General features: G+C 50.4%; 1 protein-coding gene across 1 annotated transcript in view; it reads left to right on the top strand.

The window, feature by feature from the left end:
- Positions 1-24847, top strand: part of C8H4orf50 (chromosome 8 C4orf50 homolog) — a 58485-nt gene extending 33638 nt beyond the window's left edge. The window contains exons 8-13 of the mRNA XM_058546696.1: positions 4688-4861; positions 8482-8538; positions 11333-11515; positions 18671-18719; positions 20287-20408; positions 24611-24847. Coding sequence (XP_058402679.1) covers positions 4688-4861; positions 8482-8538; positions 11333-11515; positions 18671-18719; positions 20287-20408; positions 24611-24847 — 822 coding nt within the window. The remainder of the gene's footprint in view (positions 1-4687; positions 4862-8481; positions 8539-11332; positions 11516-18670; positions 18720-20286; positions 20409-24610) is intronic.
- Positions 24848-25103: the final 256 nt, after the last annotated feature.

The raw sequence follows: 25103 nt of genomic DNA on the forward strand, positions 1-25103 counted from the left end.
CATTCCATTTTCTTCCATTTTCTTCTTTTTGCCATAGTTGCTGTTTAGAAATTGGGTGTATTTGTTTTTGTTTTTGTTTTTTTGAAAGAAATGTGTCATTTTATCTCTGATTACTTTTAAGATTTCTTTTTTATCTTTAGGTGCTGGCAGTTTGACTGTGATGTGCCTTGTGTGATTTTTTATTTTTTTTTAATTTTATTTATTTATTTATTTATTTATTTATTTTCCCCAAAGCCCCAGTAGATAGTGGTATGTCATAACTGCACATCCTTCTAGTTGCTGTATGTGGGATGCGGCCTCAGCTTGGCCGGAGAAGCGGTGCATCGATGCACGCCTGGGATCCGAACCCAGGCTGCCAGTAGCGGAGCACATGCACTTAACCACTAAGCCACTAGGCTGGCCCCAATGTGTGGTTTTATTTGTGTTTATTCTTTTGTTTTTTTCTGAACTTCTTGAAATTGTAGAGTCATGTCTTTTATCAGATTTGGAAAATTCTTGGCAATTTCTTCAAGTATTTTGTTCTTTCCTTTTTTTTTCTTCTTTCCTAGAAATCCAGACTTTTTGACTGTAACCCACATCTTTTGAAACTGTTCTATTTTTTACCTTTTTTTCTCTTTGTGCATAGTTTGAATTTTGTACTGACCTGTCTTTAGTTCACTAATGCTGTGTTCTGCTGTGTCCTATGCTCTGTTAAATCCATCAAATGGGTTCTTAATTTCATTTATTGTATTTTGCAGTTCTAGAATGTTCATTTTATCCTTTTAAAGAGATTCTGAGTCTCTGCTGAAATACTCCATCTTTTCATCCATTTTTTCCTGTCTTTCTTATGTCTTAAAAAACATAGAATCAGAGTTATTTTAAGGTCTTGTCTGCTTACTCCAATATCTGGGGCATCTCTGGGTCTGTTTCTATCGACTATTTTATTTCTTGGTTAAGTCTCATTTTCCTGCTTCTTCACATGTCTAGCAATTTTAAAAAATTCTTTATGTTGCGTATTATTTGGGATATGTTGTAGGGATTCCTCATTGTTATCCTCCTCTAAAGAACGGTGAGTGAGTTTTGTTCCAGCAGGTTGTGAAATGATCAGCAGGTCATGTTATTCCTGTGCAAGTGATTTCAGTTTTGCCCTCAGTCCTGGGGCTAGATCTTACTCCTAAAGTGTGGTCCTTGCTCCTGAGGCATAGCCTTTCAGGGGTATCAGCTGAGTTCCCAGAATGTTCACCGAGGACTGTCCACTTTGGCTCAGCCAGAACTCTGCCATCCCCACAGCAGGGTGTGACCTCTGACATCTCTTCAGCAATTGGCCTCCCAGCTGCCGTCCTCTGATAGGCCTGAGCCTTGCACTATGCTATGCAGCTTATGACTCAGCTGAGGACCCAAGGGGGTATTATTAGGAAGGTATCTGGATTTCTTCTCTTGAAGCTCTCTCCTCTCTGTTACTTTGTCCCACAAAGCACCATGTCATCTCGTCTCTGAGCTCCGGTCTCTGATTCCTCCACCAGCGGGACCACCACATTCCGCTTGGGCTCTACTCCTGAACCGTGGTTTGGAAAATGTTCCAGAGAGAAATCCAGGAAGGATGTGGAGCTCATCTTGTCGTGCGTCCTTTTTCTCAAGGATTGTATCCCTGCATTGGCTGCCATTCAATGCCTGCAAAGAATTGTTTTTGTATGTTTCCCCCAGATGTTATAGCTGTCTGATTCCTTGTGGGAACTGGAACTCTGAGGAGGTGAATATTGAGCTGAGATTTTTAAGTTTCAAAAGGAGCAATGGATGAAGAGAATTCCAGGCAGCGGGAGAAGCAAGTGGCCAGGCCCTGAGGAAGGAACGAGGCTGATGTGTTGAGAAACCAGAAAGGAGCCAGCACGGTTGGGTCCTGCTGGACAAACGGGGTGTGGTACGAGATGGGCTTGGAGAAGTTGTCACGAGGCAGATCTCAGAAAGCCTGTAGGCCCTGGTTATGATCCTTTCTGGAAGCAGTGGGAAGGTGCTGGAGGGTTTTAAGTGGGGGAACAACTTGATTAAATTTCTATTGTAAAAAGATCACCATCAGCTGTGAGGAAAAGGGGCAGGTGGATACGGGAAAAGGAGTCAAGAGGATTTTATAGTCATGTCACCAAGAGATGATACTAGAATGGAGGAATTTGGAATTAAAAGAAGAGAGGATTCTAAAAAACTAGAGTTGGAATCAATGGAATTTTTTGATGAAGAGGAGGCAGGGGGTGAAGAAAGCTTCCCCTTTATGTCATCCTAAGCCGCAAACCTGATCCTATTTTTATTTGGCTTACAACCCTTCCGCGTCTTCCTATCGCACTTGGTGTGACATCTGAATTCCTTTTGGTGAGTTATAATCTGGCCCTCGGGAGCTTCAGCTATTGCTGTTACATCCCCCCAATACTCCTACATCCTTGATCCGCCCCTCCTTCCACCCCAGCTTCCTCCTGGAAACTGCCGCTCATCCTCTAGTTCTCGTTTTGGGGGGCATCTCCTCCCAATCCCCCAGATGGGTTCAGTGCAGAGATGGCTCATGCGCATCTCTCCCCAACTCTGGTTCAGTGATGCCGTTTTGGTAGCTTGCAGTTGGTCATGGTGGGAGTATTTACACCACAGAAATCGGCAAATGCTACAAATTCATGTGCCCCCCCCCAACCTGGAGAGTGATTGTTATACATCCTCCACCACCTCTGGGTAGCAATGGTGCCTCTGGTTTAGTGCCTCCTTGAGGCCCTGCAGCCTCCTGGCTTTCCCTTACCATGCTGTGTTGAATGGCCTGTTTCTGTGTCATTCTCCCCCACTGGGCAGAGCTCCCTGAGGGCTGTGTGCACCATGGCTCTCGCCCGGTACAGTGTGAGGCTGGAGCACCTGCTCGTAATGTCTGTTAGGGAGCAAGTGAGTTGTGTGCCGCTCACAAGGGCTGCTGTGTGGTGCAGTCCCACATGACAAGCAGGGCCGGTCCCCACCCACACTAGATGCTCTCTTAGGACCCTTGGGACAAAGCCCTTGTCCAAATCCTTGCAGAGGAGGGAGGCAGCACAGGCACCACACTTCCCTGATAGGCCAAGTTGTTTTGCAATAGTCGGAGATGGATTTTATGGAACCATTCGGAGCACCCATCTGTTCTTGACAGGGCCCAGCCTGTGAATCTCAGGCCCACGCTCTGTGAATTTCTACTAATTAAAAAAAAATCCCATTCTGCTATCATGTTCCTTGCTAACAAGGGGGAATCCTAATCAGCCACAGAGTCACATTGGTTCTGTCCTCTCACCCTAACCTCCATCTCCTCTGTCATCCCCTCCATCTTCTCTCCCCTCTCCTCCATCTACTCTCTCTTCTCCTCCATCTCCTCTCTCCACCCCTCCATCTTCTCTCTCCTCTCCAGCAGAATAGCTCAGCCTCCTCCTCCCACCCGCTCACATCCGGGTCAGGAATGCGTGGAAGAGATGATCTTTGTGGTCCTTAAATTCCCAGGGTGGCAGCTGTGAATGACAGGTAGACTGCTCCAACGGGGAGGAAGGGTGTTGGAGAAGTCTCTGAGTTTCTGGGCTTTGACTCGTCCCAGTGGAACCCTTCCTATTAGCAATGCTGGTCCTTCGCAGCCCCGTGAACAGCGCGAATCCAGAGCTGAAAGGAGCTCAGGCCCTTGACCCAGAAATTCCCCCTCTGATGATCTCAGGGAAGGAATCAGCTGTGTCAAGTGTCTACGCGTTAGGGTCTTTATCCCAGCCCCAATTATAGCAGCAAAATGTTACGATAATCTGAGCGTTCAGCATGTCATGGAATACTATGCATATATCAACAACAGTGTTTTCAACATAATTTAATGATATGGAAAAATGCTCCTGACATGGTGTAAAGGTAGACAAGCAGGATACAAAAGATATGGATGGTTTATTAAATGTTGTAGAGAAAATATATATGTGTGTATTTATATATATATATGTGTGTGTGTGCATGCCTATGTGTATGTATATAAGTTATTAAAAAATAAAAATTTGGAATCCGGAACCATTTGGGGCCAGCAGCATTGCCACCATTCAACCACACTTCCCACTAAATCAGCTATGTCAGCCTCTTCCCCCACACCTTCCACCCTCCCAGAAATTCCCTGTTGGCGTCAATATGAAACCTACTCATGTTCGACCCAAGAAGAGTAAAAGGCTATTCTGTACTGACTTAAGAAAACTGTTTGGGGAAAATGCAGCATCTTCTGTTTTGTATGAAGCTTTAATGTAGTAAGCATCTAATAACTGGATTTGAACCTTAAATTTCATTCCTCATACTGCATTTCAGTATAATGGTGACCAACATCTATTAAAGTAGACTTTGGAATGCCATGCCATTTCGCATATTTTTAAAAATAATGTTCTAAAATGTTATTCTGGGATTCCCTAGACTCCCCGACATCCCCTCTCCCCCAAGACACCCGGCATGGGCCGCTGGCTCATATGTGCACATGTGTAAGGGCACAGCAGAAAGACTGGGAGAAAATCTATAGATAGTGACAATGATTATGCTGGCTAATAAGATTTGGGGTGATTTCTGTTCCTCTATTTTCTAAGATTTTTTTACTGTGGGAAAAATTTAAGCAGAAAATAAAATTAAGAAGGAAATGGGTACCGTTTGTTTGCTAAGGCAAACCTCTTGGAAGATAACTCAGGAATCTCATTCAAATCTGTGGTGTCCACAGCTCCAGGGCCCGGAGGCCGAGACCTCCGAGGAGGAGCTCAGGCTGCGTGTCGGGCGGCTCCAGCACCAGGTGCTAACCCTGCAGTGCCAGCTCAGAGACCAGGGGTCCACACGCCGGGAGCTGCAGGCATCTCGCGATGAGGCCCTCCGCCTCCGGGACGAGCTCACGGGCAAGGTAGGCTGGGCGTGCTTCCTTTCCCACCTATAAACTAATGTTCCCACATTAGCTCCAGGAGGTTCTGAGAGCAGAAAAAATCAGGTAAGACCTCACTGACCATTTCCAGCAGTCTGCTAGTATTTATTAGATTTCTAAAGCACAGAACAGTACAGGAAAGAAAAACAAGGCCTGTAATCCCTCCATCCAGCTAACCTCGGTTAAATCAAAACATAGTAATAATACAGGTATATGGTGGTTTAGAAAGTCAAACAGTCTTTCAAATGCTACATAAATGAAAGTCCTTCCTCTGTAGCAGCGATGTGGGTGTGATGATAAATGGGCAACAGGAGAGGTCCTTGTGGAGTCGAAACTGTTCAGTATCTTGTCTGCGATGGTGGAGACGCGAACCTACATAGGTGATAAATTTGCATGGAACTTAGTGTATGCACACACAGAAATAAGTACAAGTAAAACTGGAGAAATCTGAAAAAAATTGGTGGATTGTATCAATGTCAATATAATTGATGTTCTATGGTTGTAATATACTGTAGTTTTGCAAAATGTTCCCATTGGGGGAAACCTGGCAAGTATACAAGAGATCTCTCTGTATTATTTCTTACAAGTGTATGAAAATCTATAATTATCTCAGTTTTTTAAAAATACAAAAAATAGTCTTTCCTCCCCCTCAATCCCAACCCTTCTGATCTCCAGTATTTTTTTCAACTCTATCTACCCATGTTCAGTGTATGTGTGTGTGTATGTATATGAAATTATACCGTACAAAAATATTCTGCATCTTGATTTCATCATTTAATAAAAAATCTTGGTGATATTTCCATATCAACACATACAAGCTGACCTCATTCTTTTAAAATCTTGCATATTATTTCTTCTTGAGGCCAAATCATAACTTACTTAGCCGATTCTTTGTTTATGGGACTCTAAATTGTTTCTGTTTCTTTGCTTAACAAACAAGGCTTCAGTGAACCTTTCTATACCTCTGTCTTGGGGTATGTTTCTGCCACATATGTGAAGGGTAAAATCCTAGCGAAAGAATTACTGGGTCAAAGGATCAAAGGATATGTCCGTAATGAACTCTGATAGATAATGGTGGCGTCATGTGTACGTCCACAGGGAATGAGTGTGCATGCTTGTCTGGCCACCAGTTGTTACCCTGGATGACACCACGCTTTACCTTTTTTTACAAGCCGATGGATGAAAAACACACCGTCCACATTTTGGTGTGATTTCTGACTCCTTCCCCATGCGTTCTCTGTGGGATGGAGTACATGATGCGCAGAGGTTTATGTCCTTTGTCTCTGTTGCCTGAGGGCCTTCGTGTCCATTCTTTTTTTGGCTGTGCGGTCATCTGTTGGGTGCACGTGATTTCCATTCCCCTATTGTTGGATCTATAGTTGTTTCCATGAATTTATGTATTACTCTTTATACATAATAGTTCAGAGACCTGGGATTACTGATTCAAAGAATGGAGATATTGTGGGTTTTTAATACATATCACGAATTTGCTTTCCAGAGTGTTGGCACCCACTTCCAAAGCCAAGGCAGTGAATGAGGGTGTATTTTTCACTGAGCCCTCAACCAGTGTGGAGGTATTACGACTTTTTTCTCCTGTCTGTCACTGATCTGTGAAAAATATAGCTCCAATTACATGTTAGGCCTTTTTACCATATCCTATATATATATATATATATATATATATATATATATATATATTTGTGTGTGTGTGTGAGGAAGATAAGCCCTGTGCTAATATCTGCCAATCCTCCTCTTTTCTTGCTGAGGAAGACTGGCCCTGGGCTAACATCCATGCCTATCTTCCTCCACTTTATGTGGGACGCCGCCACAGCATGGCCCAACAAGCAGTGTGTTGGTGCGCGCCGGGGATCCGAACCAGAACCCTGGGCCACCACAGCGGAGCACGCACACTTAACCACTTGCACCACCGGGCCCGCCTCTGTTGCTCCATTTTACATGCTCACCAGCAGTGGGTGAAGGTCTCAACTTCTCCATATCCTCACCGACACTTGTTATTGTCTGTCTTTTTGACGATAACCATCTCAGTGAGAATGAAGTGGCATCTCATTGAGGTTTTGATTTGCATAGCCCTAATCTTTTCATGTGCTTATTGGCAATTCATGTATCTTCTTTGGAGAAATGTGTATTCAGGTCCTCTACCCATTTCATAATTGGGTTGTTTAATTTTTTGTTGTTGTGCTGTAAGAGTTTGTTATATATTCTAGACACAAGTCCCTTATTAGGTATATGATTTGCAAATATTTTCTCCCATTCTGTTCTTTTCACTTTCTTCTTGTTTTTTAATTGCAAATGCCCCAGTACATAGTGAACAGCAACATATTCATGCTATTTTGTGAACTGAAGCAGAGAGAGGATTTAATCCAAGCCTGCAGATATTATGGAGTGCCTTTCAAATATAAGACAGTCTGCTTGGAGCTGGCATGTTACTCTGAATATATTCAGAAAGGTATGCCAAGTAGATATACAGAAATGTTCATTGAAGCTGTGTTTCTAAAGCAAAGAAACAGAAACTAAATTTTCATAAACAAAGATTGGTTTAAATAAATTATGTTTCAGCCTCGTGATGAAATAATATGTGAGATTTTAAAAAGAATACGATAAGTTTGTATCTGTTGATATGGAAATAACACGACGATTTTAAATCAAACGACAAAACAAGATGTAAAACATTTTGTATGTATAGTTTCATATGCATATGTATACGCATATGCCTTATGATTATGGGTACGTAGGGTTAAAAAAAGTGTTGGAGGTCAGAGGAGGTTACAGGGAGAGGAAGAAGGACTTTTATTTATGTAGCTTTCTTGTCCTGACTACAGACGGAACAAGAGAGTCACTGAGAAGAGCTCATAGAACACCATCCAATTATATCTTATGATTTTATGGGTCAGGAATTCAGGCAGGACTCAGCCGGACAATTCTTTTCCGCATAGCGTCAGTGGGATCGCTCGGTGGTATTCAGCTGGGCGCTGGGCTAGGCTGGAAGGCCCAAGGTGGCTTCACTCACGTGCCTGGCGCCTCTGCGGAAGATGGTAATAATGGTTTACATCCATTGAGTGTTGACCAAATGCCAGGCCTTGTTCTAAGCACTTTACAGGAATTGATTCACTGAATCCTCATCACAATCCTCACCACTAGGGGGCACTAACATTACCCTCACTTTCCAGGTGAGAAAACTGAGGCAGAGAAAAGTGACTTGCACATGGTCACGGTTCTAGTGAGTGGCTGGGCTGGATTAGGACCCAGAGTGTCTGGCCCAGGAACCCCTAGGTTTAACACTGCCACCTCTGCATGGGGAATTGGGGAAGGCTTCCTTCCTGAACGCAGAGGCAACGGAGCTAGCCCGGCAACTGCAATCTGGCAGATCTCATTCGCCGGTGCTCAGAGCATACTTCCTCCCCTGATCCTGCCAAGCAGGTGATGGGTGAGGCCTCGGTTCCCCGGCACTGAGAACTCCCTGTGGGAGGAGAGGGGAGGCAAGGGCCAACCTCTCTGAGCCCGGCTCAGGCGAGCCGAGCCTAGGCGGGGCATGAGCTGTGTAAACGATGGCTCAGGGTCATCAGAACGTGGTTCTCTTTCAGCTCGAAGAACTGCAGAAAAAGCAACATGAAGCAAATTTGGCTGTGACTCCTTTGAAGGTAATATGTTCATGAAATCAATATGAAATGTCTCTTTTGAAAAAAAGAGCTTGTCAATTTTCCCGCTATAGTTGTAGTGCATCTCTATTGTAAAAAATACTGGAAAGAAGAAGGAAAGAGACAAAAATCACCCTAAGTCCCTGTTCGAATCTCTGTATTTCCTTCCAGTATGTTTTCACCTGTGTCTGAGAGCCTGCTCTACGGACATGTCTGTGTCCTGCTTTTCCTCTTGAGAATGTCACCCGGAAGGGCTGTTCCCATCTCTACCAACCTTTGAAGCTGCAGTTCATGCTGGAGTATAAAGCAAGAGATTCCGCATAAAGCCGCCACCCGCTTGCCCGGTGCTCCAGTCCGTCTGTCCATCCTTCTCCTTCCCTCCTTCCCTCTTCTACATTATTGTATAAAATCACCGTGATGCAAACTTTTTATTAGAAAACTTCTCCCTACATATCTAGACTTTCCTTTAGGACCAGTTCCCAGACATGGCGTTACTGGCCCGCAGGATGGAATGTGTTCTTTGCTAGTCGGACGTGTAGTTTGGCCGAGATGACACATTCACTCTCAAATACGGCAGCTGGCTTTGGGAAGCGGGCCCGGAGGGCCTGCCCTTTCTTTCTCTCCTCTGGCAGGGTGGAGACGGAGGCCCTGGGCCAAGAGTCGTAAGGACGTGGTTGAGCCCCAGGACCCCAGACCTCCCGAGTCTTGCTCCCCCTCTGGGGCCTCAGTTTCCTCAGTTGTTAAATCAGAAATGTGAGCCACACGATCCCTAAGCCTTTTCCATCCCAGAATCCCGCGTCCTCTGAGCCTCGGGTTTGCGTCTGTGAAATGAAATCGCAATAATTGGCGCTGGGCTGCTCGCAGAGTCTGTTCTGATGCTCCCCGGCCGTCACGGATGGAAGAGAGAGAGGGACCTGTGGCGCTCTCGAGCACGTGAGCTTGTCACACTCCTCCCGCTGTCTCACCATGTGCTCCTCACCGTTCACTTAAATGAGGACCATAATCCCTTATAAACTGTAAAGTGCTTTACAGATGCGAGATAAAAATGAAAACACAGCACCAGCACCACATCGTTCATGCGAGGCAAGGCCTGACCCAGAGGAGGTCGGACTGGACGGGAGGAGCCACAGCGACCTGGCTTCAAAATCCAGCCCCTCCTCAGGGCGACACTTCGCCTCTTGGGCCTCAGTTTCCTCGTCACAAATGGGACTTGTGATTCCTAACCTGGCAGGGGAGATTTTGTGAGGACGCATAACGATGATGGCCACCATCTTCTGAATGCCATGTGCCAGGCACTCCACATGTGCTTTAAGTTCCACAGCAACATGTGAGGGAGGAGAACATGAGCTCCACTTTACAGATGGGGAAACTGAGGCTCAGAGAGATTCAATGACCATAGTCACACCGAGCTACTCAGTAGCAGGGCCAAGATTTGAACCCAGCTCTGTCTGATGCCAAAGACTGCAACCTTCCCCTCAGCCACACTGTCTCTCATGTGGAGCCCAGTAGAGTCATTGTCACCATAACAATAGCCTCCTTCTTAGGGGGGAGCCACACGTAGCAGATGTTCAACTAATGCTGGCTGAAGGAATGAGGCCCTGATGTTTTGGGGTGGTGTGATCCAGACCTGGGGAGCCCCACCTAGATGTGCCGGGTGCCCTGGCCTCCAAGTCAGACCACCCTCCTGTCGCACCTGCCTGCCATTACGAAGCACCCAGGCACACCTGGAAACTGATGTGCAAACATCCCTGAACCTCTGGGACAGACTTGGAGGGAGGCCTGGCAGGAAGGGATCATCACCTCCTCCTCTGACGGAGCAGGAGGGCGCACTGGGAGGGAAGCAACCCACCCAGGGCCACCTGCAAGATGACGAGAGTCTGTCACCCCCTCCAGACGTGCAGACATGGGAGGTCATTTCAAGGCAAGAGTGTCACTCACTCACATCATTTATGTGACGAAACCTCTCAAGGGCCATGCTGTGCCCAGCGATGGCACAGGGACGGTGCCAGGGATCCAGGGGAGGGTCAGCCTTGACCTTGAAGCGCTCCCTACTATGTGGGAGACAGACCCACAAATACAAAAATTAACTGCTGGGATAGAAGGAAGCCAGGAGCCTGGCACAGAGGGACACCAAGCCCTGAGCATCAGAGAGGACTGCCCTGGGAGGCGACACCCGGGCTGGCCTCTGCATAGATCTGACCAAGGCTTTTCTGGTCTTGGGCATGTAGGAGACTCGAAGGAGTGATGAGGGAGTTCTGGGGGTGTTGGGGGTGGGGAATGGCCAGCGTGGCCAAAATGGGAGGAGTGAGAAGGAGGGTCCTTGGAACGGGTCTGAGAGTCTATAAGCCCCACTAGCAGTAACGGCCGGCATTGCCGAGGGCCTGTGTGGGCCAGCCTGTGTGACTGCTTTGCCTGCACCATCTCCTTTTGTCCTGGGGCCCTTGACACTGCCCACTGTGCAGATGAGCAAGTCGGGGTGCAGAGGGGAGCTTGGTCACAGAGCTGGTCAGTGGTGGAGGCCAAGTCCACACTCTTGACCCTCTGCCACCCTGAGCCTGGACCCCATCGAGGGCAGTGGGGAGACCGTAGGGGTGAGCAGCAGTGTGGCTGCTTGTTTTCAGAGTTGGCTCCAGCTTCTGGGCGGAGGGAGGGATTGCAGGGGGGTGGCTGAGCTAAGGCAGTGCTGGGAGATGCAGAGCAGGGAGCAGTTGCCACAGCCCCCAGCTCAGCCCTCTGGCCCCAGGGGGAGCCCTGCACCCACGGACCCACCTGGCTGTCTTCACTCCCACCCTTTCAGGCCAAACTGGCTTCCCTGGTCCGGAAGTGCCGGGAGAGGAACAGCCTGATCGCGTACCTGCTACAGGAGCTGCGCAAACACGGGGCAGTGGATCGCCTGCTCTCCGAGGCGGCGCAGAGCATGGTGAATGACGTGGCCCTGGCAGAGTACGCGGCCACCTTCCTGGCTCCGGGGCTCCCACAGGTAGATTCCCATGTCCCTCTTCCTGCAGGGTCGTGGGCACCTGACCCGCCCGTCCACCTGCCTGACCTGAACCGGCCCTCCCTCCCTCTGTCCACTGACCCCACCCAGACGTGCCCTAGACTCCTTCTGTGTGCCGGCCCTGTGCTTGGGGCTGGCGTAGCGAGGCGACCTGGCCATCCTTACTCTTAAAGTGGTCAGAACACTATGCAGGAAACAGACACACCAACGTCAGGATCATAAAGCCCCGGGGCGTTTGTCTCACCAGACGGCTCCTTCACGTGTGCCTCAGACCATGGCACCTGCTGCTGTCTCTGGCAGGGTTCATGTCTGCCCCGCGGCCTCTGTCCATCCTTAGGGCACAGTACAAGTGTGACTTTGCCCAGGGAGCCTGCCCTGAGTCCCACGGACATCAGAGTTAGCCACAGCCGTCTGTCCGCCACAGCACGTGGGCATGCGTGATGTGGCAGTAGGAGGGATCTTCCCCTACTGTTGTGGGAGTTTTCTCAGCCTCTCTGTTGGGGCCAGAACCACTCCATAACCATCTCTGTCTCCCTAGTACCTGCACAGAGAAGCTTCTCAGGGAATGTTTGTTGATTAAATGAAATAATGAACTGAATGAATGAGGATCTCCTCTCCCAATGGTCAACGAAAGAGGAAATGGGCTCAGAGAGGTTGGGAGGCTCACTCAAGGTCACACAGCCCCCAGGTGGTGTGGATGGTGATGGATGCCAGTTCTGACCCGGGTCTGGTAAAGGCACTCCTGGGTCTCCGCCTGGCTCTGAACAGCAGTGCCTGGGTGTGTGTGCACAGCACCCAAGGGTGCTCAGCCAAGCCTGCCCACACACACACATGCACACGCGCACACACACACACACACTCACCCACACGAGCTCGCAACCCCGTTCCTGGGGACCAGCCAGCAACGCCCCCACAACTAGCTCGGCTCCTGCTGGTGCGAGGGCGGACGCAGCTCCTCTGTAGACTCAGCCGGTCCTGTTCTCCACGCGCCTGCTCTCGACAGCTCAGCACCAGGTCTGCCTCTCCCTCCTCGGCCCTCCGAGCCCAGCCTCTGCAAGGGGACCTTCTCTGCCCCGTCCTTTCCCCCACAGCCTGCTGAGAGTCGTAGGTGTCCCCTGGTCCACATCACCACACGGCCGAGGAGATGGATCCCTGGAGGCTCCAGACTCCCAGTCTAGTGCTCGTCTCTGCTCTGGCCGAGGGGTTCGCCTCTTCAGAGCCGGAGTAGGGATGAGGAAAGAGGGCAGCATTTTGTTGAGGTGCCAGCACAGTCCCTGGGTGTTGACTGAGGCAGGACTGAAAGCCGAGCTCCAGGGTGTTGGAGGCAGTAGGTGCCAGCTGGGCGGGCCGGCCAGCTGTCTGCTGAGAGGGTATCACAGTGGAGAGAGCCCCACCCTCCAAGGGCTGCTCCTCACGCTTGCAGCCTCTGAAACTGGAACTGAAATGTTCACTGGGATTGGACAGGCTGACTTACAGTGACCAAAGTCACAGAGACTGATGTATAAACCTGAACACTAATTTATTAATTTCCCACGAGAAATAGAACTATGTGCAGGCTGAAGTATTGGATGGAAGGGTGAAAAAAGTGTCAGCACATCCTCCCCTATAGTGGAGTTATCTGGAAAGTCAAGGTCATGCATTCCTTCATTTGTTAGTCAGTAAATATTTATAATCCGAAGGTCATTTGGGAGCCTGGAATGAGACCAGGGAGAATTAATGATGTCGTCAGCCTGATTCATTCATGTCCTGTAAGGCTGTGCTCCTAGGCCTGGACACGCCTCCCCTTGGACCAGGATGTCTCCCCCAAGACCTTTTGAAAAGTCATCGCCAGTTCTGAGCTTCCATTCCCTCCTTTTAAGGTGCCTTTGACTCTGCTCTGACTCATTTTACATTATTTTACAATTCAGTTCTCCACGAACACCCCCATTTTCATGATCTGGGGGCCACCTCACTGTTCCCTGCACAAACCACAAACCCCGGCTCTGCCATTTCCTTCCGCAAATGTTTATTGAGCATTTCCCACCATGACCCAGGCGAGGTGCACTGGGGAGAAATGGAGAACCAGGCCGGCCGAGACGTGCGAGCAGACAGGGAGCGACAGGACCTCGTCCAGGGAGTCCCACATGGTGGGAACCTGGTCCTCATGTGGGCAGTTGTCAAGGGCAGGCCCTGGGGTCAGGGAGCCCTGGGTTCATTAGCTCTGCTGCCTTCCAGCTCTGCGGCCTTAGGAGGGGACCCTGACAGGTACCACTCACCGAGGGCAGGCCCTCTTCTGCATGCTTTATCTAACTAACTCAGGTGGTCCTCCCGTGGGGAGGGGACTGTCATCATCCCCTTTTCCAGATGAGACAACTGAGCCTCAAAGAGGTGACAAGTGTTGCCCGAGGACACATGTCTATAAGTGGCTTTCTAGCTCAGACTTCTGTGTAAGTCACTTGCCCAAGCAAAGCTGGGATTTGGACCTGGCTGTGGGATTCTGTACACAGCCCCCGTGGTCACGACTGCTGTCAGAAGGAGGGTGGGATGGGTCCTGTGCAGCACTGGCGGGAATGTGGGCAGCAGCCCAGGGTCTGGCATGTGCCAGGCCCTCGACGAGTCGATCCTTCTTGTCCCTGAAGGGCCAATCCTCAGCGTGCAGATATAGGGCAGTGAAAGAACCTGTGATGTGTTTAAGAAGGCAGGAGGGCTTCAGGCTGGCTGGAGTGTGGGGTCCTGAGTGAAGGAGGGGCGGGATCCTAGATGGGAGGTCATTTCCGCTGGGTTCTGTAGTTAGTGGGGAGCGTGAAGGTGTTGAAGCAGGACCCATGTGCTTTGGGAAGACAGATCCAGCAGGTGTGTGGACCAGACTGAGCGGCAGAGCCCAGGCAGGCCGTGCACATCGCAGCCCCTTTGTTTCAATAGCCCGGTAACCTGGCCATGAACCTGAGGCCCAGGCAGAGGAGCAAAGCCCTGGGGGGCACCGAGACCCTCATGGAAGTGGTGGCAGCTCCTCCCACTGGCAGCTGGGCAGGAAGTGGGTTTTGCGGGCGCTGACTCTTTTCAGAGAACACAGATGGAGGCTTTAGGTTCTGGCATGGAGCCCGGGAGGGCTGCTCCGCTGGCTGGGGAGATGCTAATGGGCTTGGAGTGGGATGTGCCAGAACAGAGAGGGACGGGTCCTGGGAGCACTGAGGCTGGCATACCTGCAAAGTGAGGCCTTCCAGAAACATCCTTGGGAGGCCCCGGGCCCCGGGTGGCTCACGTTCTCTGGCCCCTGCTCCTGGGAGGGGGCTCACACTCACCACAGACATCCAAGGGAGGGGCACAGGGTGTGGGCTGGGTGGGGCCCCACGGGACAGGCTGCTGTTCGTTTATTCACTGGAAGGGGTCATGATGGCCCAGAGTCACAGAGCCCTTCCCCGTGCCGGCACTCTCTGCAGGTTGACTCACTTCGTCCTCCTTGCAGCCCACTTGATCAAGGAGGAGACTGAGGCTCAGAGTGGTCAGAGCTGGTCAAGGTCACGCATGGGGGTGGCGAGTCGGGGTTCGGAGCCGGGGCCGTCCGAGCTGCCGTCCTTTCAGGAGGAGGGTGTTTGCACCCACGGCCGGTCACTCAGGGTCAGTAGCCACCTCCCCTCGATTTCCTCTTCTTGCCGGGGATAGGTGGGTGGGTGATGGAAATTGAGCCGCCGTCGGCTCAGCACCCGTGCCCCTTCCTCAGGGTTGTGTCTAAATGTCTCAGTCCATTCAGGCTGCCTTAACAAAGATGCCACAGACTGGGGGCTTAAACAACACATGTTCGTTTCGCACAGTCCTGGAGGCTGGAAGTCTGAGATCAGGGTGCCCGCATGGTCAGGTTCTGGGGAGGTTTCTCTTCCTGGTGTGCAGACCTCGCTGCGCCCTCATATGGGGGAGAGAGAAGCAAGCTCTTGTGTCTCTTCTTACAAGGGCACTAGTCCCATCATGGGGGCTCCAGCCTCGTAACCTAACCACCTCCCCAAGGCCTCACCTCGAACACCATCGCGTGGGGGTTAGGATCTCAGCATATGAATTTTGGGGGGACACAGACACACAGTGCATGGCCCTGAGGGACCAGGACAGATGCATGGATGGGGCGGGGGCTTCCCAGTCCTCAGGGCTGCCATCTCCCGTGCTGGCGTCCGCTGACCTGTCATCCTTCCCTCGGCATCTCTGGCCGCCAGCGTCCACAGTGTCCTTGCCTCCGCCCTGGTGTCCTTCCTCCAGCCCAGCCGGTTCTCTGCAGTGCAGGCGTCTGTTCTGGGGGTGGAGGAGTTCCATGAGGTCAGCCTGGCCAGGTCTCCGCTGTGCTTCAGCTGGGAAGACTGGGTATTGCCACCTCCCGGGCTTCAGCTGGACATAGGAGCAAGGAGAGGGCAGGCTCCTTCTGTTCTTGCGCTCCTAAACCTCTCTGGGGGCTCCCCATCCACTCCACCCCCAGACTCGGTTTGAGTGGGCAGGGCTCAAGGCCCCTTCTCAGGGCCCCCTCCACTTGCTCCCTGACCCCCAGCCCCAGGAGACCTAGTTTTTCTGGGATCGAGGCTGTTGACGTTCATGAGCCAAGAAGGAGATTTCTTCGTTGCTCGCATTTGGCTACATCATCCCCTCCTTGGAGGCAGATGCCCGGGTTCCAATGGGGAGGCGGAGAAGTGGTGCCAGGACTCACCTGGGAGATGGCACTGGTTAACGTGGCAGCACGCCCTCCTGCCCGTGCCTGAACCACCTCCCCCAGGGTCCGGCCTGGGGTCAGCTCAACAAATGGAAGGTCCCATCAGAGAACTTGATGAGTGGTCCCACCTGACTCCCTGGGCCGTCAGGGTCACTGTCCTCTCTGCAGGCTCGGAGTTCCACCTGGCAGACGAAGACACCCCAGATCCTGAAGAATCGCCACTCTGTGGCCCTGGTGTTGCCTTTCACCTCCCTAGGTCACCTGTCCTCTTAGGCCGGGGGGCTGGTGCTCTCCCTCCTGGAGGGTTCTGCAAGGTTCGAACAAGACCCTATGTCAAATGCCCAGCACTGTCACATGCAATTTCTCAAAGAGGATTTGGGGGCCTTTCAAGCAAAACCAAAGTTTTGCTCCCCTAGGAGATCAGGGGCTTGGTGGACCAGCGGCGGGGGTCATCTGGACTGCAGCCTCAGGAAGATGCAGGGGACCTAGTAAGGAAGCTCTAATTTCACCTCCTGTCGCCCTGCTCTGTCCTCTTCCCTCCACCTCCTGGAACCATCCTGCTTCCTCCGGGATCAGTCAACTAGGTCTGTGTATGGGCCTTCAGAACTGGAATCTCATTTTAGCAGCAAGACTCAGAGCCCTGAACTCCCCTAATTCATTACATCAACAACCCCATGTCCAGGCCTCCAAGGACCCAGGTAATTATTTTCTCTTAGCTCCTGTCTTTTATGAAGTTTGGAATATCCCCCCAAAAGTTTACATGGGGAAAGAGGCGGGGGAGAGGAGCATGTAGGGCAAGGCTTCATCTGTCTGCTCCTCCGTGGGGAGCATCCAGAACACATTCATCCTCCTCTCTTTCTGACATAACCATGCAGGGAGCATTTCAGTATCTCCTCCACAGATGGAGGCAAGGCTCAGAGCTCAACAGACTTGGCAGAGACCATGGAACCAGCAAGAGGCAGAGCCAGGATTTACCCCAAGAATCCCGGCTCTGAGCCTCCCCAGGCATAAATGAGATCCCCCGTCACATACTGAATGCAGGGGCACCCGGGAGTCTGTTTAATGAATACGAGGCTACCTGAGGTCAATGACACCTGTTCCTCAGGTTGAAGAAGTCTGCAGCTATGAGGCTAACTCTAAACCCATGTGCAAGGAAAAGCATCCTTTGAAGCACCAGCACTGAGCAGAGAAGAGGGGGAGACTGGGGAATATACTTCCTGGAGGAGGAAGCAGGCAAACTAGCCCTTGAAGGATAAAAAAAAAAGGGTTTTAATAGCTGGAAGGATAGAGTGAAGACCCTCTAGGCCAGGAGACCTGCATGTGCAAAGGCACGGGGGTGTGAGCAGTCATGGTACTTGAAGACACAATGTCCCGGGGAATCTAAGTGAAATCTCTAAGAGATTTCTGGACCCTGTGCCTGGTCCAGAAGGCTCCCAATTGTGGTGGTGTGATTGGATGAGTATCAGAAGAGGGTTGAGCCATAATCCATGCCCTTGTGTATTAGTCACTGGCTTAGTCAATCCATTTCAGAGGGACAGTCACAGAGCCCAGTGTCACAGTGCAGCACGTAGTGGCTATGTGAGAGGCAGGCGGCTGAACTCTGCGAGGTGGAGTCCAGGAAGACTTCACAGAGGAGGACACATTTGAGTTAGGTCTTGACATATGCATATAAGTTCACCAGAGAAAGAACAAGAGAGCAGGGATCTTCCAGGCAGGAGAGTGGCCAGTGCAAATCCTTGGAGGACAACAGTGGAGATAGGGGCAGGGAGCTATCACAGCGACAGTGCACTCAGGGCCCCTTCCCCACCAGGAATGACCAAGAGGGAGCAAGATCTGGACTGCTGGGCTGGGATCAACTCTAACCTGCCCTGAAGATCCACCAGTTCCTCTTGCTCAACCAATCGGGGGCTGCGGGGCCGAGCAGCCGCACCACCTCTTACAGGCCCTGCGCGACGGCATGACTCAGGAGGCCAGCTAGTCTGCGCTGCGCGGTGGTGCCGAGGACTCAGGTTCCAGCCCAACCCGAGTTCCTGGATGACTGAGTCAGGGCCCAGGGGCAACTCAGTGATCAGCTCCGGCAAGGTGTGGGCGGGACCTCGCAGAGAGAGAGTATTTCTCCTGGGGACTCTGCTGTCCAGCTGCCCTCATTTTTTCCCCTTTCAACAGCAGTTCCTGAAACACATTGATCACAGTCTCTGTTTGCAGATTTCATTTGAGTAAAGGAAGTGGAATTGTTTCCTTGCCCCTGTATTCCCTAAGAGCAAATCCTGACTTGTGTGAGGATCGTGGGCAGAGAAGAAGGGGTCCTGTCTGCATTTTCACGCGCACAGGGAGGAGTGGGTCAGACCCTAGAATGCACTTTCTGCGGGGGGCGGGGGGGGGGTGCCCGCTTCCTTCCAGGTGCAATCGTCTGTGTAAGGCTTCTTCTCCCGTGTCATGCAAAATAACTGCTGAGGTGTCTTTTCTTCCAGACGAGCCACCACCTGGACGCCGAGTCTGAGGAGACAGCGGTTGTTAGAGGTAAGTGCGATTTCCAATCAGGAAGAGTCTGTGTGCTCAGACTCAGTCCAGGCCGGCAGGACCTGCTGACAGGTGGGACCGGGTGGGAACACGCCCACTGTCAACTGCAGACCATCAGGAACCCGGACCCCACTTTCTCCCACTTAGAGCTGCCTTATTTCACAGCTTACGGAGAACACATTGGAAAAATACTGCCACAACAGAAATGGCCAAAGTCCTCAGCCCTGTGGTTTTGCTCCTGTAAATTTATCCTAAGTAAATAATTCTATGTGTGGAAAAGCTTTGTAGACAGGTGTATTCATGCCAGGGCATTTATAATAGTGAAAAATTGGGGGAAAAAATCTCCAGTGTTAATAATTAAGCCATATACTCAATGAAATATTATACAATCACTTAAAATGATGCTGATAAGCACCATATGCTAGCATGGAAATTACGATAGTCTACCAAATTTAAAAAAATAGGAAATGGAATGTATTGGATGACCACAAGGATATAACTACACGTGCACATCTGTGTGTGATTGGTAACTTAGGCTAGGAGATAAACTAAAATACTAACAGTGGTTACTTACAAAGATGGTAACATGGGTGATTTTTTTTTGTTCTGTTATTTTTAATATTAAGAAGAAAATTAAGATGCTACCTGGCCAGACAGAATTCCCCTGTTTAAGTGCAGTATACTATCAGCATGGGGGTGGGGTGGGGGTCTTAAGGATTTGTTTAGGGTTGTGTTCATCTCAGGTGCTCAATAAAAACGTGGAGAAAGAATGAGTGGTGTTACCTTTAGGTGACTGAGCTGCTTTTGAGATCTGCTCATCTAGCGATTCTTATTACTAGATTCTCTCTTCTTACCAGCTGTGTGATCTTGGATGAGTTAATTAACCTCTCTGAACCCCAAACTCTTATCTTTAAAAGGAGAGTAACATGACCTTTCTCAGGAGTGTCTGGTGCCTGGCACGTGGCAGGGCGTCAATAGACGAGAGAGGCCTGTCCTCGGTCTTTCCCTGGTCAGGATGGGCCTGCCCTTCTGTACCTTTGTCTTCTCTCCCTGCAGCCTGTGTTGGCGTCTGTTTTCATTGTTGGAGGGGTATAAATCCTAGCTGGTCCCACTGCTGCCACTGATTTGTGCAAGTCTCCTCCCTTCTCTGGGCTCAGCTTGCTTACCTTTAAAAGAAGGAAAGGTGCTAGACTGATTGAGTTACTTATTGATTCAACCTTTCTGAACAGCTGCCATGTGCCAGACCCCAGGTGGGGGTTTCAGGCCTTCCAGAGATGAGTTGTCTTGCACAGGTGGTGGTCCCCATGCTGAAGGAGCTTTCAGCCTGGTAGGGAAAGGTGAGGCAGGCAGGCAGCTTTCTAGGATACCTGAAGACCATGACATACCATCCGAGGGCTGTGAACGAGGCACTCAGAGTCCAAAGGCATCTGAGAGGACCTCTGTCATGCGGTGTGGGGTCTGGGTATGACCTGGGGAACAGCAAGAGAATAAAAAAGGTTATTGCAAGGCTCAGAGACTTGCTGATTTTCAGAAGAGCTGAGGCTTGACTGAGAATATTCTCTTCTAGCTCAGAAATACCTCCTGAATCCCAAAACGGACAATGTCCTCCAAAGACCTTTGTGTTCAGACTCCTGGCGTATTCCCAAGGCTGAGTGGCCGACACAGGCAGCTCGATTGGATTCTCCAAAGGTGAGGGGACATCAGTCACCTGATTTCTTAAGTAAACTTTTTTACTGAAAGTATAACACATACAAAAAGGGTACAACTCGTATGTGTACAGCTTAACAATCATCACAGTGACACATACCCATGAGGCCACCACCAGGTCGATGAAAATGACCAACACCACAAAGCCCCCTGGCTTCCCCTCCTGATCTCTTTCTATTCTCTAAGTTTAAATTTGCAGTTTTGGTTAAATCATGTGTTCTGTGTCTGGTTATTTTTCGTTGAGTGCTAGACATTGTGTGTGAAAACCTGAAGACAGAACTGGAGGTTCTGCTTGACAGAGTCTTCATCTAGGGCAGACTTCCTTTAGCCTCTGACAGGTGGCTAGGCCAGGGCAGACCGTTCCTCACGTCAGGACTGACCCGGAGATGTGTTTCAGCTTATGAAGTCTGCTTTATTTCTCGGTCACTTTTACTCGTAGGGCACAGCCTTCTGTGGTCCCAACCAAAAGCCCCAGTGTCCACAGAGTCCCTCCTCCTTGGTCTCTGTGGCCCATGAGGCTGTCAAGGCTCTGTTCAGCTTTCCACGTCTCAGCTGCCGCCATCACATCCAGGCTGTGCCTTCACCGTGAGGGGAAGCGTGGCCACAAATGCTGTGCTCGCTCCTCTTGGCTTCTCTCCCGTTTTCAATCCTAGTCCCACAAATCCTCACAGTCTCGGTAGCTCTCAGGTGGCTTAAATAGATGTTTTGTTATATTTTGTCCAGCTTTTCTAGTTGTTCCCATTGGAAGTTTTGTCTAAAATGTCCTAGTTGGTTGGAGTGAGAGCAGCACTCTGTTTTCCCAGAGAAAAGTTATTTTGCTTATGAGATTTGGAGTCTGACCAACCTGAATTCAAATCACGGCTCTAATTCAGTGTGATGTTGGTCAAGTCACTTAGTGTGTCTGTGCCCAACTCTCCTCGTCTACACAGTGGGGATCACACTGCCTCCCAGAGTTATGGGGCTAAAATCAGGCAAGCAGGGCTGAGTGTGTGTCTGGAACATAAGAGGCGCCCAAGAAAGAGTCCAGCCATGACTCAGGAGGAGAATGAGCTTATTCTTAGCACCTCATCTCAACCTGTTATTATTTTTCTTGCACCTTTTACTCCTTTGGCTTCTCTCCTGTCTCCATGCTTCCATTGACTTTTTTACTTAAAAAATGGAGACAATATTTACCTCTCAGGGTTGTTGGGAGAATTCAGTGAAATTATGCACATGAAGGACTTACTGCACTGCCTGGCACAGGCAGGCATTCGGTAAATGACAGCTATTGTTACTGACCTTCTTAAAGGTTTTCTTTTCTGATTGATGACTTTCATTTTAAATGACTTGTCTGCAGGTTTATTGCCTAGTAATAAGAACTTCTTTCCGGCTATGATCTTTTTCTGGGAAAATCACCTCTGACTTTGGATCTTTGACCTCCCTGATCGCCAGCAGGTGGAAGGCCGTCTAGACCAAGGGAACGAGACCTGCAAAGACAGAGAGGCGAGTGCTCAGGAAGTAGTGGGGGAATTGCAGGTGATTAAACATGGCTGCATCTTGAAGTGTGAGGATGCAGAGAGGATGTAGGAGGTCATAACAATGATGTGGGTGAGAGCAACAATGAGAAAGAAAACCCCCACTCCCATTTGTGAATGCTTACTGCGTGCAACGATCAGCTTATCTAGTGCTCACGATTAGCCCCCAAATAGATCTCAGCATTAGCCCCACTTTACCTATGAGAAGAGGTGGGGCCCAGAGGACACCTGTGGATAAAGGACAGCTAACTCCACGTCACACAGCTTGTAAGTGATGGAGCTGGGTCTCCACCAGGCAGCCTGGCGCTAAAGCTGGCGCCCTGGTCATTTTGTGGCTGGACCGTGCTGGGCCTTCATTGGGGGGATGAGAGCCATGCCTCCTGCCTCCCTTGATGTTCCAGTCTGGAGTGAGAAAAACCCTGGAACGTCTGCTCTAGGTGATACTGGCCAGAAACCGATAGCAAATCTTTGAGGAGGCAGTTGGAGCGTAACTTGAATGCATGGAGAGCCACAAGTGCATCCTAATACTCTCATGGTTTCACGTTTCTCCATTGTTCTTCACCTTTCTTCAGTTATCACCACAAACGTCGAATGCCACTGGATAAAACTCTCCCTTTATTGGACATGATTTCAGGTCCACAGGATACTTTTGTTTCTTAGTAGCGAGATGACAGGATGTCAGTTTAGACATTTTTGTTTCCATGTTTTACACGGCCTTCAGAAAGGCCCTGTTGGATGAAAAACTAGAGAGGGGGGCTGTTGGGCTATTTCTCTAGGGGCCACGCGGGCACCGCGTCCTCATCCCCACCAGTGCCTTTCGCCGGCAGCCTTGGTTCTCTCTGGTTGTAACGGGGGTCGGGGAGTGGAGCTCTCTGCCCGGCGGAAGAACAGATTGCCAGCTGGAGACCTGGGCTGGCTGTGGGGAAGAGCTTCCTCTGGTGAGAATCAACTCGTTAAATAATGGCACCAGGGGATTAGTGACCTAGAAGCAAAATGAGGTCATTTTTGAAGGACTAAATTTGTCACATATCACAATTATATTATTTTATGGTTGAGCTGAGAGAAGAAAAAACAGGGGAGGAGAGCCTAAAAATAGACGAAAATATCCTGAAAAAGCTGGTACACCTTCAGCAATTGAAGCAGCGTTCAGCCTCTATAACACAAGCCTGATCATGCCGCTCTTCCCCTGGAGACCCTTCGCTTGTCCCCGTGTTCGCTGGCAGACTGTAGCGGTGACCAGTGCGGGCTTGGGAGCCACACGGCCTGGGTTTGAATCCTGGTTCTGCCTCCAATTAGCTGTGTGGCTTGGGCAAGTCACTTAACCTCTCTGGGCCTCTGTTTCTTCATCTGTATAATGGGATAATAACATGACTTACCTCTTTGGGTTAAAGACTGAGTGAATCAATGTGTGTCAATTGCTTAGAAGGATGCCTGGCCCGTCATCAGAGCTCGGTGTTCGTCACAGGCTGAACCATGTGACACTGCCAATACTGTACTCCCTTCCCTGCAAAATCAGTGGTTGCATGCGGCTGAATGATAAAGTCCAGGCTCCGTGGGCTGGTGTTGGCATTCTGTGTGCGAGTTACTCTGCGTGGAGTGGGCTGTGCAGGTGGCACTTCCTCCGGGGCTCCACTGGCACCTGCGTGGGCCTCTCCTCCAGCTTGCTCTCTGGGGTGCAAACGCACGTTTCTCTGCCCGCCTCTCCTACTGGATTGGGAGCACCGTGGGGGCAGGGGCCCGTCCAAGCGTGGCTCACAGGGAGGTGCTCTCTGCTCATCCGTTCCTCTCCTTCACCACCCAGCCTCATTCTCAGCCATCTTCCACTGACCAGGCAGAGGGCGCTGCGCGTGAGGACTGCCTTCTGGTCACTGCCTCCTGGGACACTGGAGAACTTTGCTCCACTCTGCTTTTCTGGCTGGTGAGGCACACACACTGGTCACGCCCTTCCAGGGGACCGAACACAGGCATCAGCAGGACTCATATTACTGAGTACCTGTCATCTGCAGGGAGGGTACTTGATGAGTGTGAGATGCTGTCGGTGAAGGTCTAACACACGTGTCAGAGCTGCTGTGGAGATCTAGACCGAGCGGGGTTTTGACATCAGAGGGGCTTGAGTTTGAAGACTGAGCCCGCCATTTCAGAGCTACATAGATTTAGATAAGCTCTTTAGCGTCTTTGAAACAGGTGACTGTCTCCTGGTCTGTAACATGGGCCTGATAACAGCCTGTTGGGAGGATGAAGTGAAACAGCACATTTGAGAGCCCTGAGCGGTGCTGGGCCTGAGGTTGGCGTCCAATAGATGCTGATTTCCTTTGACTGGGAAGATTATCGTCTCTTGTCGCTGGGAACAGGAGCATTTATAGAGGACATCTGCACTGTGGGGATACCCATCAGCGACTGTCTTGTCAGGCACCTGCTGGATGACATGGGCGAGAGCCTCCCCCAGCCCCGTCTCCAGTTCCTCATCCCTAACACGGGAGTGCTGGTGTGCCTCACTGAACTGTAAGGGGAGCAAGTGAGCCAGGGCCTGAGGAGCGTGTGGTTCCCCGCACAGACAGTGCTCAATGAGTGTTGGTTATCGTTGTCGTCTCTCCCTTGGACAGAGTGTGGGATCAGAAGGCTTTACGAACATGCAGAAGCAGAGACCATTCATTATGCTCTTGCCTCCAGCTCCCCCTGCCCTCGGGACCAACGCCTGATCCGGGACCGCGCCCCGTCTCTGCGGAACCAGGACTCCCTGCACAGTGTCTGCAAGAAGACAGAATGTCCAGTCCTGTCCTCCAGGCCGACGACCTCCCCCCGCCCTCTGAGCTCCTGAGCCCCGCGAGGATCCTGGCTTTCCACAAAGAGCTTAGACAAAGCATTTGCAGCAATTCCCAGGTCAATAAATCACCGCTGGAGTTATAAATTCAATAGGATCGCTCACTCTCCAGGGCCATTTCACAGACTCCATAAATATTTGAAGCAGAACTGCGGAGAGTGCTTTAAGAAATTGGTAGCAATCAAAGCCCTCATTCAGTGGCGAGTGGTTCTGCCTTTGGCTTAGGGGTCTGTGCTCATTATCAGGGGTTGGGAGACGTACTGGACTGTCACTTGCAAGTTCTGAGGGTTTGCCTTTGGCAAATGTCGAGGCGGCAAAAGGAATGTTTACTGTACCAAAACT

This window comes from Diceros bicornis, chromosome 8 (assembly GCF_020826845.1).
Source record: "Diceros bicornis minor isolate mBicDic1 chromosome 8, mDicBic1.mat.cur, whole genome shotgun sequence".
Taxonomy (NCBI): domain Eukaryota; kingdom Metazoa; phylum Chordata; class Mammalia; order Perissodactyla; family Rhinocerotidae; genus Diceros; species Diceros bicornis.